At 39.2% G+C, this 12,449-nt stretch overlaps 1 protein-coding gene across 4 annotated transcripts in view; it reads left to right on the forward strand.

Moving 5' to 3' along the window:
- LOC126470151 (plasma membrane calcium-transporting ATPase 2-like) overlaps positions 1-12,449 on the forward strand; it is a 374,428-nt gene that overhangs the window by 310,150 nt on the left and 51,829 nt on the right. For all 4 annotated transcript variants that reach the window (XM_050097768.1, XM_050097769.1, XM_050097766.1 and 1 more), the window contains 2 exons: positions 3,221-3,419; positions 7,810-8,012. In XM_050097768.1, coding sequence (XP_049953725.1) covers positions 3,221-3,419; positions 7,810-8,012 — 402 coding nt within the window. The remainder of the gene's footprint in view (positions 1-3,220; positions 3,420-7,809; positions 8,013-12,449) is intronic.

A 12,449-nucleotide genomic window follows, 5' to 3' on the forward strand; every position in this document is an offset into this window, starting at 1 on the left:
CCCCACTCTGTCCCCAATGTTCTCAGCTGTGGACGGTCAGACATCTTTTAATTGAATGCCCCTATTTTAATCCGTTACGCTCCCGTCTACAGCTATCGCCTGATCTATCGTCGATTTTAGCAGATGACACGCGCTCAGCTGACCGCGTTCTACAGTTTATTAGTGACAGTGAAATGATGTCAGTCATTTGAAGTTTTTTTTGGGGGACAACCAACCCCTTTCTATAGTGGATTTTTAAGCATTCCTTCTGCCTTTAGTTTCTCAAATTTTATGACTTTGTTCCCATTGCTGCTGATTTTAAATTTCGTTTTTTTCCTGTTTTCTACGTCACGGGCTGGGCGCTAATGACCATAGAAGTTTTGCGCCCTAAAACCACAAAAAAAAAAAAAAAAAAAAAAGAAAAGGAAGTTTCTTGAAGGTTGTTTGATAGAGTGCAAAAGGTGAAAATCTGAGGTTGCAAGATCAGGTGCATAAGGTGGGTGCAGAATGGCTTTCCATCCAAACTCCTGTAGTCTAGCAGAATCTGGACGGGCATTACCATGGAGTAGCATCAATTCACGCAGTCTTTCTGGTCGTTGTTCTTGGACTGCAGCTGCAAGACATCTCACCTGTCAACAGTAAATGTCAATAGTGATGATTACATCTCTGGCAAGCAATTAGTAGTACTCCACACTGATGCTGTTCCACCAGATTCATAACATTATCTTTTGTGGATGCATGCAGGTCTTTGTACGGGAAATTTTTGCTTTGCTTATGCTCAACCATTCCTTTTCATTATGTTAGCATAGAGAGACTTTCTTGTCACCAGTAATGATACAGGGTAGAATGCTCTGTGTTATTCACAAGCCAACTGATGACAAGCAAGCAGAAATGCACATATGGCAACCTGCTATTTTTTGTGGACTTGGCTTAGAGCATGCAATACCCATACACTCGATTCTTGAACCTTCCCTATTGCATGCAAATGTTGCACAGTGGTGGAATGATCACAATATCATATCTGCCAATTTTTGAGTACACAGATGTGGACCATTGTGGGTTAATGCATTTAAATGGTCTTGATAAAAAGCAGCAGGTGTCTTGCAGAACATGGAGAGTAACTATTGTCAAACCAATCCTCCTCAAAATAAGAAAACAATTTTCTTGTTTGCTTTGGCCAAGGGCAGTATACCCATATGTTTCCGACTTGCTCCACTACTGTCAACCGCAGTCATGGACTGTGCGACTGGTCCCGGCGGAGGTTCGAGTTCTCCCTCGGGCATGGGTGTGTGTGTTTGTCCTTAGGATAATTTAGGTTAAGTAGTGTGTAAGCTTAGGGACTGATGACCTTAGCAGTTAAGTCCCATAAGATTTCACACACATTTGCATCTAACAGGAGAATACATTGGAAATGTTCAGATTTCTCCTCTTGGCACTCTGTTTTCTAACTTTTACAGCTACAATCAGTGTCTTCAAATGAACAAAATGACAATACGTAAATTCAGATAGCAACAGTGAACTACAAATAAAATATATGATCAACAAATAAACCCATAGCAACCAGAATACCAACATCCAAAACAAAAATGCTACGAGCTTGGGTACCAACCTAATAGTTACATAAAACTGCTGCAAAAGTGGAGTGTTTAATCACAAACTTCAGGAAAGTCAAAGCTTTATTGACAAACTAACTGAACAAAGTCTAACTGAGCAGGAGGAGAGCAACTCGAGAATTGTTTAGTGAATATATCTGATGAAAAATGTTTAGAATTCTTGATCTTACGTAAAATCAGTAAGTGGAGCAGAGTCAGTTGAGTCATTTGTTGACCATATTGGCACTGAACAAAAGATGACAGAGTAAAGACTGAAATACGGAATTCAGGCATACAAAATTTCATTGTAAAATATCAGAATAGGTATCTCGTTTCGGATGTCCTATGGCCACTGAAATGTGAGGTTCTGAAGTAGGTGATTGTGGACTAGAAATTAAATTAAAATCACTTGACAATAGAAAGGCATCTGAATCTGTAGGATTATATTATATCAGCAGTTTATTGTGGGTTACTGGAGCAAAGAAGGATCAAAGTGATTTGACAGATACATACAATTATATTTTTATATTGCTAATGTCAATCAGTTGTTGAGTTTTTAAATGTTTTTCATATTCACATATTATGGTCTGTTTGGAAGGCAAATTTTTCTTGGGAGTCAACCTGGCCTGTGCTAATGAAGAACTTACAAAACTCGGTGCAATGTTCTTTCAGGATATCGAGAGTGTGCAATAGAAAAGGGTGCTCAGTCTATTACCATGTTCCTAGACTTCCAGAAGGCATTTGATACAGTTACGCACAGTCATTTGGTGAACAAAATATGAACTTATGGATTATTGGACCAGATTTATAACTAGATTCAGGACTTCCTAGCAAAAAAAGAGCTCAGCTTAACCTGTTACTCTTAACAGGATGAAATCATTGGATGAAAATTTACGGTATCTCAAGGGAGTGCTGTAAGATTGTTTCTGTTGCAGTGCTGTCTGTGGGTGGGTGCGTCCATGATGCCGTCTGTTACAGGGAATATGCAATGCCAGAAATTTTTAGCAAGTCATAGGAAGACCTGCAGTGTCTGCTGGTGATGGCTGCAGAGACTAGCAATGAATGTCAATGTAAATAAACAACCATTATACATAAATAGATGAGTTGACCTATCACTGTTTGAGTACACTCTTGGAAGTAAACTTATGATAAAAGGAACAGTCACAAAGTGCGTAACTTAGGTGGATGTGGTTTGTAGGCTACTTCTCACGTCCGACAGGAGGGTATATGGCCAGTCTCAATGACTAACATTTCCAGATCTGAAAATTAATGTGCTCACCCCATGAAGACACAGGATAAAGGCCGGAAAAAAGAAAAAAATAATTACTTAAAATGGGATCTAAGTAATTGTATACACGAAGAATTGTGCTCTCAAAGTTCCTGATCATTCTGCAACGTTATTTCACCGCAGCAGATTACATGAAGTCCCTACTCTGACAGGTGTAAATGATCCTAACATTGATGCTCTTATTAGAGCACAACATGAACAATTTTCAACTTAAACAAGATCATTCAGTCAGTACAGTTGGGTTATTGCAAACCTTGAGCCATTTACTGGTAAAGTGAAAAATCTTGTTACATATCACCTCTGTCTTTTGTGTTTGTCTTTTCTATGTGACTTTTCAGTTGGCAACTTCAAATTATTGCAGGCTGTGCAGATGCTGTGGGTGAATCTGATTATGGACACACTGGCTTCATTAGCTCTAGCAACAGAGATGCCTACACCAGATCTGCTTCTCCGGAAACCTTACGGAAGAACGAAACCTCTTATTTCTAGAACAATGATGAAAAACATTTTAGGCCAAGCAGTGTACCAGCTCTCTGTCATTTTTGCACTCCTTTTTGTAGGTAAGACTTGTTTTCATCATGTGCTGTTTTAGACAAATTACAATTTTTTTTCTCGAACTGGTAACTGTAAATGTGTGAACCAATGAACTTGATTCTGTTATTGGAAAAAGAAGCCCTTAAAAGGAAGTTATTTGAAACATGCCTGCTAGTTTCAATGACTGCGAAGAGGTGTTTTTTTTTGTTGTGTGCAGTTCCTACCAATGACTAAAAGTTCAGATTCTAAACAGTCTGTTGCAATGTCTGATCTCTTATTTATACAGAAATACCAGATTTATACAGAAATACCAGATTTATACAGAAATACCAGATTTATACAGAAATACCAGATTTATACAGAAATACCAGGTTTATACAGAAATACCAGGTTTATACAGAAATACCAGATTTATACAGAAATACCAGATTTATACAGAAATACCAGATTTATACAGAAATACCAGATTTATACAGAAATACCAGATTTATACAGAAATACCAGATTTAGAGAGACAGTGCACCATTAACATATTTTAAATGTAAGTTGTTTACCATGTTCTTTTCTCTTCCAAAGACAAAGTAACAGGCCAACTGCAGATGCTTTAGAAGTTTCTTAGGTCAGGTGTGACAACAGATTTCCCTCCTATGGCAGAGCACAGTTGAATAATGAAAGTTAGAGAGGTGATGACATTTACAAGCAATGCTACTGGTTGTGCATGGGGTGTAGTTGGATTTTTAGTGACAAAATATTTCACTGTATAAGTAATCACAAAGAAGACAATCACTGAAATTATGTGAAACACTCTTGGCAATTTGTGTAGTGTTTATCCAAAAAGTAAATTACCTATACAATTCCACACACCTTCAGTAGTGTGCAATGCTCCTTTTTTTTTTTTGCCCTGGGTGGCAATAGTAGCACATAACGACATGGGCAAGACATTGCAAGCAGTAGAGAGCAACCAGTAAATAGCCACTACACAGGTCAGAATTCACAGTAAAATATGTGCACATCCCTTTGATTCAAACACCCAGTGCTCAGTAAGACTGGAGTCGGAGTTTCCTTGGAGAACTAGCCAAAACCTATCTTGGTGATGGAGTGTCGGGCAAAGTATTCTGACACAGTGTGGAAATGGGGTAGACGTTTATTGCATTTGCTGTCAGAAACCCAATGATCAACACAGTTGCTTCTCTAAATATGTGTAGAGAGCTGTAGTTTCCAGATAAATATTGATAAAATCCTCTATGTTACTTAAGCTGAACTCGTGTTACAGTTTATTTTCAGATTTTCATATGTTTTGATTTTATTTGTGTAGTGTGGCCAGTGTTGTCAGTAAACTCAACAATGGCTTCAAAGGCTCACTAAATTTTTACATATTATCAAGTGTAAAGCATCTATATTTAATGGCAGTTACCAGGTTATATAAGAGAGTTTTTCCCACTGTACATATATGAGGAATGAAAGGGAATTTGTATGTGATTCATCAGTATATAGTGTGTAAAATTCGTAATACAATGGCAACAACAATGGCTCTCTAACCTGGCTAGGCACAGTTAACTGAGCTTGGATAACATACAGGTACACCATTCCATTCTGCCAGTTTAAGTTGATCGTAGTGGCTCATGCACAGTGGCATGCCATTATTGTGGTTACCTGTCGACAGATGTTTTCAGTGGGTCAGGTCAGGTGAAGAATGTACACTGAGGTAGGTCAGGACAGTACAGTACAGTACAGGTAATGCAAAGCTTATGTCATCTAGTGGAATGTAACACTGCAGGGACCACAAAGATAGTGTGCAGCAAGTAGCCTTAACCATTAGCAATGTTACAGCTGCTGTCCAAATTAATATATTCAAGAACCAGAGATGATTATTTTCTAGGCACCCTATACTGTTACACCGTTTGCTGGGCGCACAACACAGAATGACAAATGCGGACTGGCAACATTCATTCTTCTCAGAATGTCCACAGATTGATGCATCTACTTTGACAATGAATGCATAACTGGGATTTAAATAAACAAGTGTGGTGTCACTCCTGTGTCCAAAGTTGTCACTGGATGCACCACTGATGGCAAGCGTCTCAACTGCAGCTTAAAAGAAAACTGTGACGATGGTCACCATACTGATAATTCATCGTGCCCCAGACATACACTTTCCTTGTGTGTATATGGGTCTTTCTGCAAACAAGCCTTTCCTGACTCAAGGTGCAAGACATGACTGCACAATCCAGCATGGCCAAAAGAACAAGTTATCTGTTGTATTAAGCATTAAATGTGTGGGGGCCAGAGAGATCCTGTGGGGTATTAGGTATGACCTCCCAGAACCCATAGATTTTGTATTTCCGTGTCAATTATGGGATCTTCACCAAGGCTAGCAGCAGTATCACAGAACTGTAAACAATAGTCTCAATAGGCCACAGTCCTCCCAGTGTAGAATTCAAACATGTGCTCCTTACCTGAGACATAACACTGCATAGTCACACACATTATCCAAATCAAATTTATGAATGATAAATGTAGATGCAGTTACTCCTACCCACTTTGTATGGTTGTGCTGAAATGTGGTTAATGTGAATATCTGAGTATGTAGCAAATGCATGCCAATTGATGTTGATGGTACCACTTTCATAGTGTTCTAATCATAAGGAGGGCAGCAGTGTACATAGCTATATCATCAGTGAACTATCAAAGGTGTCATTTGGTAGTAGTTCTTAAGGTACTAAAATACATCGTAAAATACTGTGGCTGTGTTGCACTTCGGGGAAAATATCAGTTCTATCTAAAAATCTAGAAACAGAGACTGTTCACCCAGTTAGGCTTGCTAGCCACTCCATCTGCATCCCATCACGGAATAAGTACTACTTAGGGATGAAATTTTATTAAAGGTATATGTGGATCAGAGCTAAGACTTCATAATTCTGTTTTGTACTAAGTTTCTAGGTCTTCTCCCTGCCCTGTCTCTACCCCATCCCCTCATCGGCCCATTGAAGGTTTGGCAGAACACTCTTATGTCCTCTGCCCAGATCATACTGCAGTTGTCTGGGATCGATGGACCAGCATGGTCTGCACCATACCTACACTTTTACATTTCTCCCCTCCCCCCCCCCCCCTCCCTCCCCCCATCGTATAGCCTGTTAGACTAATTTATTCTTTTTTCTCTCTGTGCTTCTCTTGCTAGTCTTTCCAAGGCAATATTGCAGTAGAGTTACCTCTGTTAAATGGTGGGGGCTGGTTGATGTATGTCCCCTCAGCGCACTGTGCTTTGAGGGGCTTCCGGCTGCTCCCTAGATGGGGCACCGTGCTTGCATTTCTTCCTCTGTCTCCATGTCATCTTTTTGTGCATTAGCTCAGCTTCATTGATGGTAAACCTTCGGGTTTTCTCCCCAAGCCTAATGACCTAGTAGTTTGGTCCCTCCAACCATCCAACCAACCAACCTCCCTAGATCCCAGCTCCCCCCTCCCAGCTCCTCCCTCCCAGCATTATTTTACATTAATTGAGTGAAATGTGTGCAAAACTTTCAAGATACTGACACTCATAAAACTTGGACCATTCTTGCTTCATGTCAAATACTAAAAAGGTCCTGATGCAAGGCTATGCAGGAACATAAATTCATTGCCACGTTGACTTTTTTGTTTAAGTCTCTTACTCTTCCCTCTCTTATAACTAGTGTAATGTCTTTTTTTCCCTATGAATTCCTCAGGTTTCTTACTCCTAGATGTATAATGATTGTAGCAGTTCAAGTAACTGATCATGTGATGTTGCATCAAGTAATAAATCAATGTTGGGTGTTTATCTAGTTTGTGCCTGAAACGTAAATTATGTGACAACACAGATATGAGCGGCCATTTAAAAAGAAATTGTAGATTTTGGTAGTATCATGTAATTTCTTAAACAGTGAGGAGTATATAATGTGTAGTGTTACTAGTGTAAAATATGAAACCAATGAATAAACCAATGAAATAAAAAAGTTGAAAACATGATTGCTACAACATGCACTATGTTTGAGACATAATTGCATCTATTCACACTGGGGTATTTATTCCCACATCTAAAAGGAATGCAATGAAGCACACTTTCTTTGCTCCTCCAACCCCTCAAAAATCACACCACTGGATAGTGGTTTTTAGTACTTTTATACCCAGAAACAATCTTAAATTTGCAGTTTTGTGTAAAATTAGGAACTTAATATCTGCCCTGACTGACTACTGGCTGCAAAGGAAATGTCTTGTCTTGTGGGTGCTTCAGACAAAATGTAGTAATATTTTCATAAGAATAAGATTACTCCTCACACTTCAGTAACTCAGATCTCCTGTTTATAGAAATGCATGGCAGTATTCTTATGGTTTACTCTAAGTGCAGTCTACAGAACAATCCCATATTTATGCATTTCATTGATTATAGTTTTGTTGTTACAGGAGATAAAATGCTAGACATTCCAACAGGAAGAGATTCACCCGTTGCTAGTCAACATTTTACCATTATATTTAATACATTTGTCATGATGACTTTATTCAATGAAATAAATGCTAGAAAAATTCATGGTCAAAGGAATGTGTTCGAAGGAATTTTTACAAATCCAATTTTCTACAGCATTTGGATTGGAACTTGCCTTGCTCAGGTAAGTGGAAAGAAATCTTGAAGATGAGTAATATTCTTTGAAGTAGCAAAAACAGTCATAACACCTATCTGTAATAAATGCTGAAAATATAAACTTCGCATTACAGAACAAAACGAAATGCAGATTTCCTAGTGATGGACGTTGGTGACATAGTTTCCTCCTCCTCCTCCTCCTCGTTGCTTGTATACTGTGTCATAAGAGCCTGTTAATTACCTTTGATCAGCTAATCAGTGCAGCATTTGTTTTTTAGAAAAGCAATACGTACTAATTCTATTTTCAGTTCGTTGAAATTGTGCAACATCTCCTTTAAACAAGGTAAATAATAGCAGAAATAAAAGTAAAATCTGGAATTTCAACCATTTGCAAAAATTTTTCTTCTTGTCCAATTTCCAAAAATTGGATGATAAACTTTGGAGGTTACATTGTTAGCCTGGTATTCACAGTATCTTTAACTAACAGTGACTGGTGAGCGATTATGAAAGGATTAGATCTGTCGCAAGATAGTCACAGGCTAATAGGGGTGTTTATTTGCCAAAACAGATGTCGTCCTCAAAGCGAAAGTACTTCTGTCTCACCATTACAAATTTTGTTGGAATAGTAATTTCTGTGAGAAGTCGGAATATTTGAGTATGCTCACTGTTATGTGCAGAAGTTATCTTGGGAATTACTTACAGTATACAGCATTAAATGTTGTCATATTAACCAATAATAGGTGTTGTGTTGCAGCAGAAATTCATTTATTTGAAATTGTAATCACTAATGAAAATAATTTTCAGTTGTTTCAGGAAGTGTTGGTACAAGAATTGATAAAATTGTTATAACCTTGATTTATTTTGCCTGTGTTCTGTGCTCATTATCCAGTCTTCTTGTCTTATTCACTCCTTCCAAGTAAACTCTTGTAAATTTTCAGTCAATAGTGGTCACCTGTTGACCCTAAATGCAGTGAAAGATCTAAAATAAAAGTAGTTAGCAGTGACACAAACCTAGAATAGTATTTTGTAACTGTCACTGTACTGTTCAGTACTTCGTATGAACTAATGACCTGTAGTCCACATATATTGTTTATACCGATAAGAAGCAGTGGCATGTACAGAGGGCTCAAATAATATTATAGAAATGTTCAGCGAAGTTGAGACAAACTGTGGTATATGTGGTTACACATTTGTTGTCAGGAAGGCTTCGGATGTGTCGCTGAGGAAGGTCTTTCAAGAGAGCTTGCCTGTAAATCTAAAGTTACAGTGGAATAGTATTCAGGGACAGTGCAATTGAAATCACCTTAGTAAACCAGGTAGTGCAGTAGCCAAGTTGTTTGACTAAAATTTGTGAGGAATGAGTTTCAAATCCCCTGTTAGCCAATCACTGAGGTTTATGTGCAAATGCTGGAATAGTTCCTCAAATTAGGCCACAGACATTCTCATAAATCATAGTGTAACTGCATTTGTATTCTACATCTAATATTGTCAATAAAAACATCCATTTGTGACCTGTTAAGATAGTAGCTTTTAAGCAAAATATGCTTGCAACATGTTGACATTCTTAATCTTCTTAGTAACACAGCTTCAGGCATACAGTGTACATAGTTTCCCACAATGAGAACTAGTGCAGTTGATTGGAAACATCCATGACCAAAAGTGTGGTGTTAATTGGAAATGATTCTGGAATCTTTGGAAGACTATTTTCACATACATTGAATAATTTAAGCCCAGGCTGAAGCTACACTTGTCAAAAATATTGTTTTACTAGTTGTTATACATGTGTGTCTACAGCACATTATAACTGCAGGGGTCTTAAGCTTTTTGTCTGTAAAAGAGTGCATGCATGTACAAATTAGCTGTAGTCTCAGAAACTAACGCACCTGTAGCAGTGCCGGCCGCAGTGGCCGTGCGGTTCTAGGCGCTGCAGTCCGGAACAGCGGGACTGCTACGGTCGCAGTTTCGAATCCTGCCTCGGGCATAGATGTGTGTGATGTCCTTAGGTTAGTTAGGTTTAAGTAGTTCTAAGTTCTAGGGGACTGATGACCTAAGATGTTAAGTCCCATAGTGCTCAGAGCCATTTGAACCATTTTTGAACCAGTAGCAGTGCTCAGACATTGTTACAATGTGTGATGTAATGCTTTCTTATCCATTGCTACCATGCAGATAAGGTACCAGCTATACCCGAGTATTCATAAGTGATTTACATAAATATAATTCTACCCTTAATTTAAGGTAGGGGAGGGGAGCAAAGCAGAGGAGGAGAGAATCTCAATGGAAATGAATTTGTTACATATTCACAAAAATGATTCATGGTATCGTCATGCTTAATCACATTTTTCTGATGTTGTAATATAGGCAGATTACTCAGGAACACCACGCTTCCAGCTGTAGTCTTCACTGATAGTACTTCTGACTTCACTACTGGTATTTGTTTCTTCACTGACTCTATTTTCAACACATTCCTACCAAAATAGTTTTCCTCACTACCATCCAGGCCACTGAACACACTACTCTGTAGGAATCAACATGGATTCTGAAAGCAGCGATCGTTTGAGATCCAACTCGCTTCATTTGCTCATGAGACCCAGAAAATATTAGATACAGGCTCCCAGGTAGATGCTATTTTCCTTGACTTCCGGAAGGCATTTGATACAGTTCCGCACTGTCTCCTGATAAACAAAGTAAGAGCCTATGCAATATCAGACCAGCTGTGTGGATGGATTGAAGAGTTTTTAGCAAACAGAACACAGCACGTTGTTCTCAATGGAGAGACATCTACAGACATCAAAGTAACCTCTGGAGTGCCACAGGGGAGTGTTACGGGACCATAGCTTTTCGCAATATATATAAATGACCCAGTAGATAGTGTCGGAAGTTACATACAGCTTTTCGCAGATGATGCTTTAGTATACAGAGAAGTTGCAGCATTAGAAAATTGCAGCGAAATGCAGGAAGATATGCAGTGGATAGGCACTTAGTGCAGGGAGTGGCAACTGACCCTTAACATAGACAAATGTAGTGTATTGCGAATACGTAGAAAGAAGAATCCTTTGTTGAACAATTATATGATAGCAGAACAAACACTGGTAGCAGTTACCTCTGTAAAATATCTGGGAGTGTGCGCACGAAACGATTTGAAGTGGAATGATCATATAAAATTAATTGTTGGTAAGGTGGGTGCCAGGTTGAGATTCGTTGGGAGAGTCCTTAAAAAATGTAGTCCATCAACAAAGGAGGTGGCTTACAAAACACTCGTTTGACCTATACTTGAGTATTGCTCATCAGTGTGGAATCCGTACCAGATCGGGTTGACCGAGGAGATAGAGAAGATCCAAAGAAAAGCGGCGCGTTTCGTCACAGGGTTATTTGGTAAGCATGATAGCATTACGGAGATGTTTAGCAAAATCAAGTGGCAGACTCTGCAAGAGAGGCGCTCTGCATCGCAGTGTAGCTTGATCGCCAGGTTTCGAGAGGGTGCATTTCTGGATGAGGTATCGAATATATTGCTTCCCCCTACTTATACCTCCCGAGGAGATCACGAATGTAAAATTAGAGAGATTCGAGCGCGCACGGAGGCTTCCCAGCAGTCGTTCTTCCTGCGAACCGTACGCGACTGGAGCAGGAAGGGGAGGTAATGACAGTGGCACGTAAAGTGCCCTCCACCACACACCGTTGGGTGGCTTGCAGGGTATAAATGTAGATGTAGATTGAACCATTTGACTAGAGACTCTGGTGATACTCTACACCTTGAAGAGAGAATCCACTCGCATATCAGACTGACGGATTGCTTGTAAATCTTGACGAATGGGGTGAGTGTAAGACCCCTTCAAAAAGCCAATTGGAATAATATGTTCAGAGATCATCCCTAAAATGCTTGTCTACAATGATATCACGCACCTACAGTTCTACCTTCAGGTATAACGGCGAGGTCTATCTTCAGCGTGGCAACTTTATTTAAGGTACAAAGTTATTTTTAAAGGCATCCAACACTATCATAGCTGTTGTACCGAGCAGTGCATGAGGTTAGCATTTTCAAGCAGTGGTTAGCCAGTTCACAATGAATTCTGTTGTCCTCTAGCCTTTCTTTGCTGTAGATCATCAACCCCGTAAGGATCAAGTATTAATTTTTCAAATAACAGGAGGTTTGGGGGTGGGGTGGTCAGCTTCATTCTTCCTGTTGTAACTGCTAACATCATGGTAATTCGTTGTTTTTCTTTTCCAGTCACTTTTAATGAAATAATTTTCCCTCCACTGTCATATTTCTCAGCATGACACAAAAATGGGTGAATGTCGTCAGTGTTGCCAATCTGGTGTAAACAGTAAAAACTATGCTTCTACTGCATTTGGATAATGTACCTCTGGAAGTTGTTGAATTCTTCAGTACAATCTTGTGGCAGTCTCGGTGCTAGTGAAGGACTTCAACAGATTGAGGGGCCACTCACAGGCATAAACGTGCAGCACC

The sequence above is a fragment of the Schistocerca serialis genome, chromosome 3 (genome assembly GCF_023864345.2).
Source record: "Schistocerca serialis cubense isolate TAMUIC-IGC-003099 chromosome 3, iqSchSeri2.2, whole genome shotgun sequence".
NCBI classification, from domain to species: Eukaryota; Metazoa; Arthropoda; class Insecta; order Orthoptera; family Acrididae; genus Schistocerca; species Schistocerca serialis.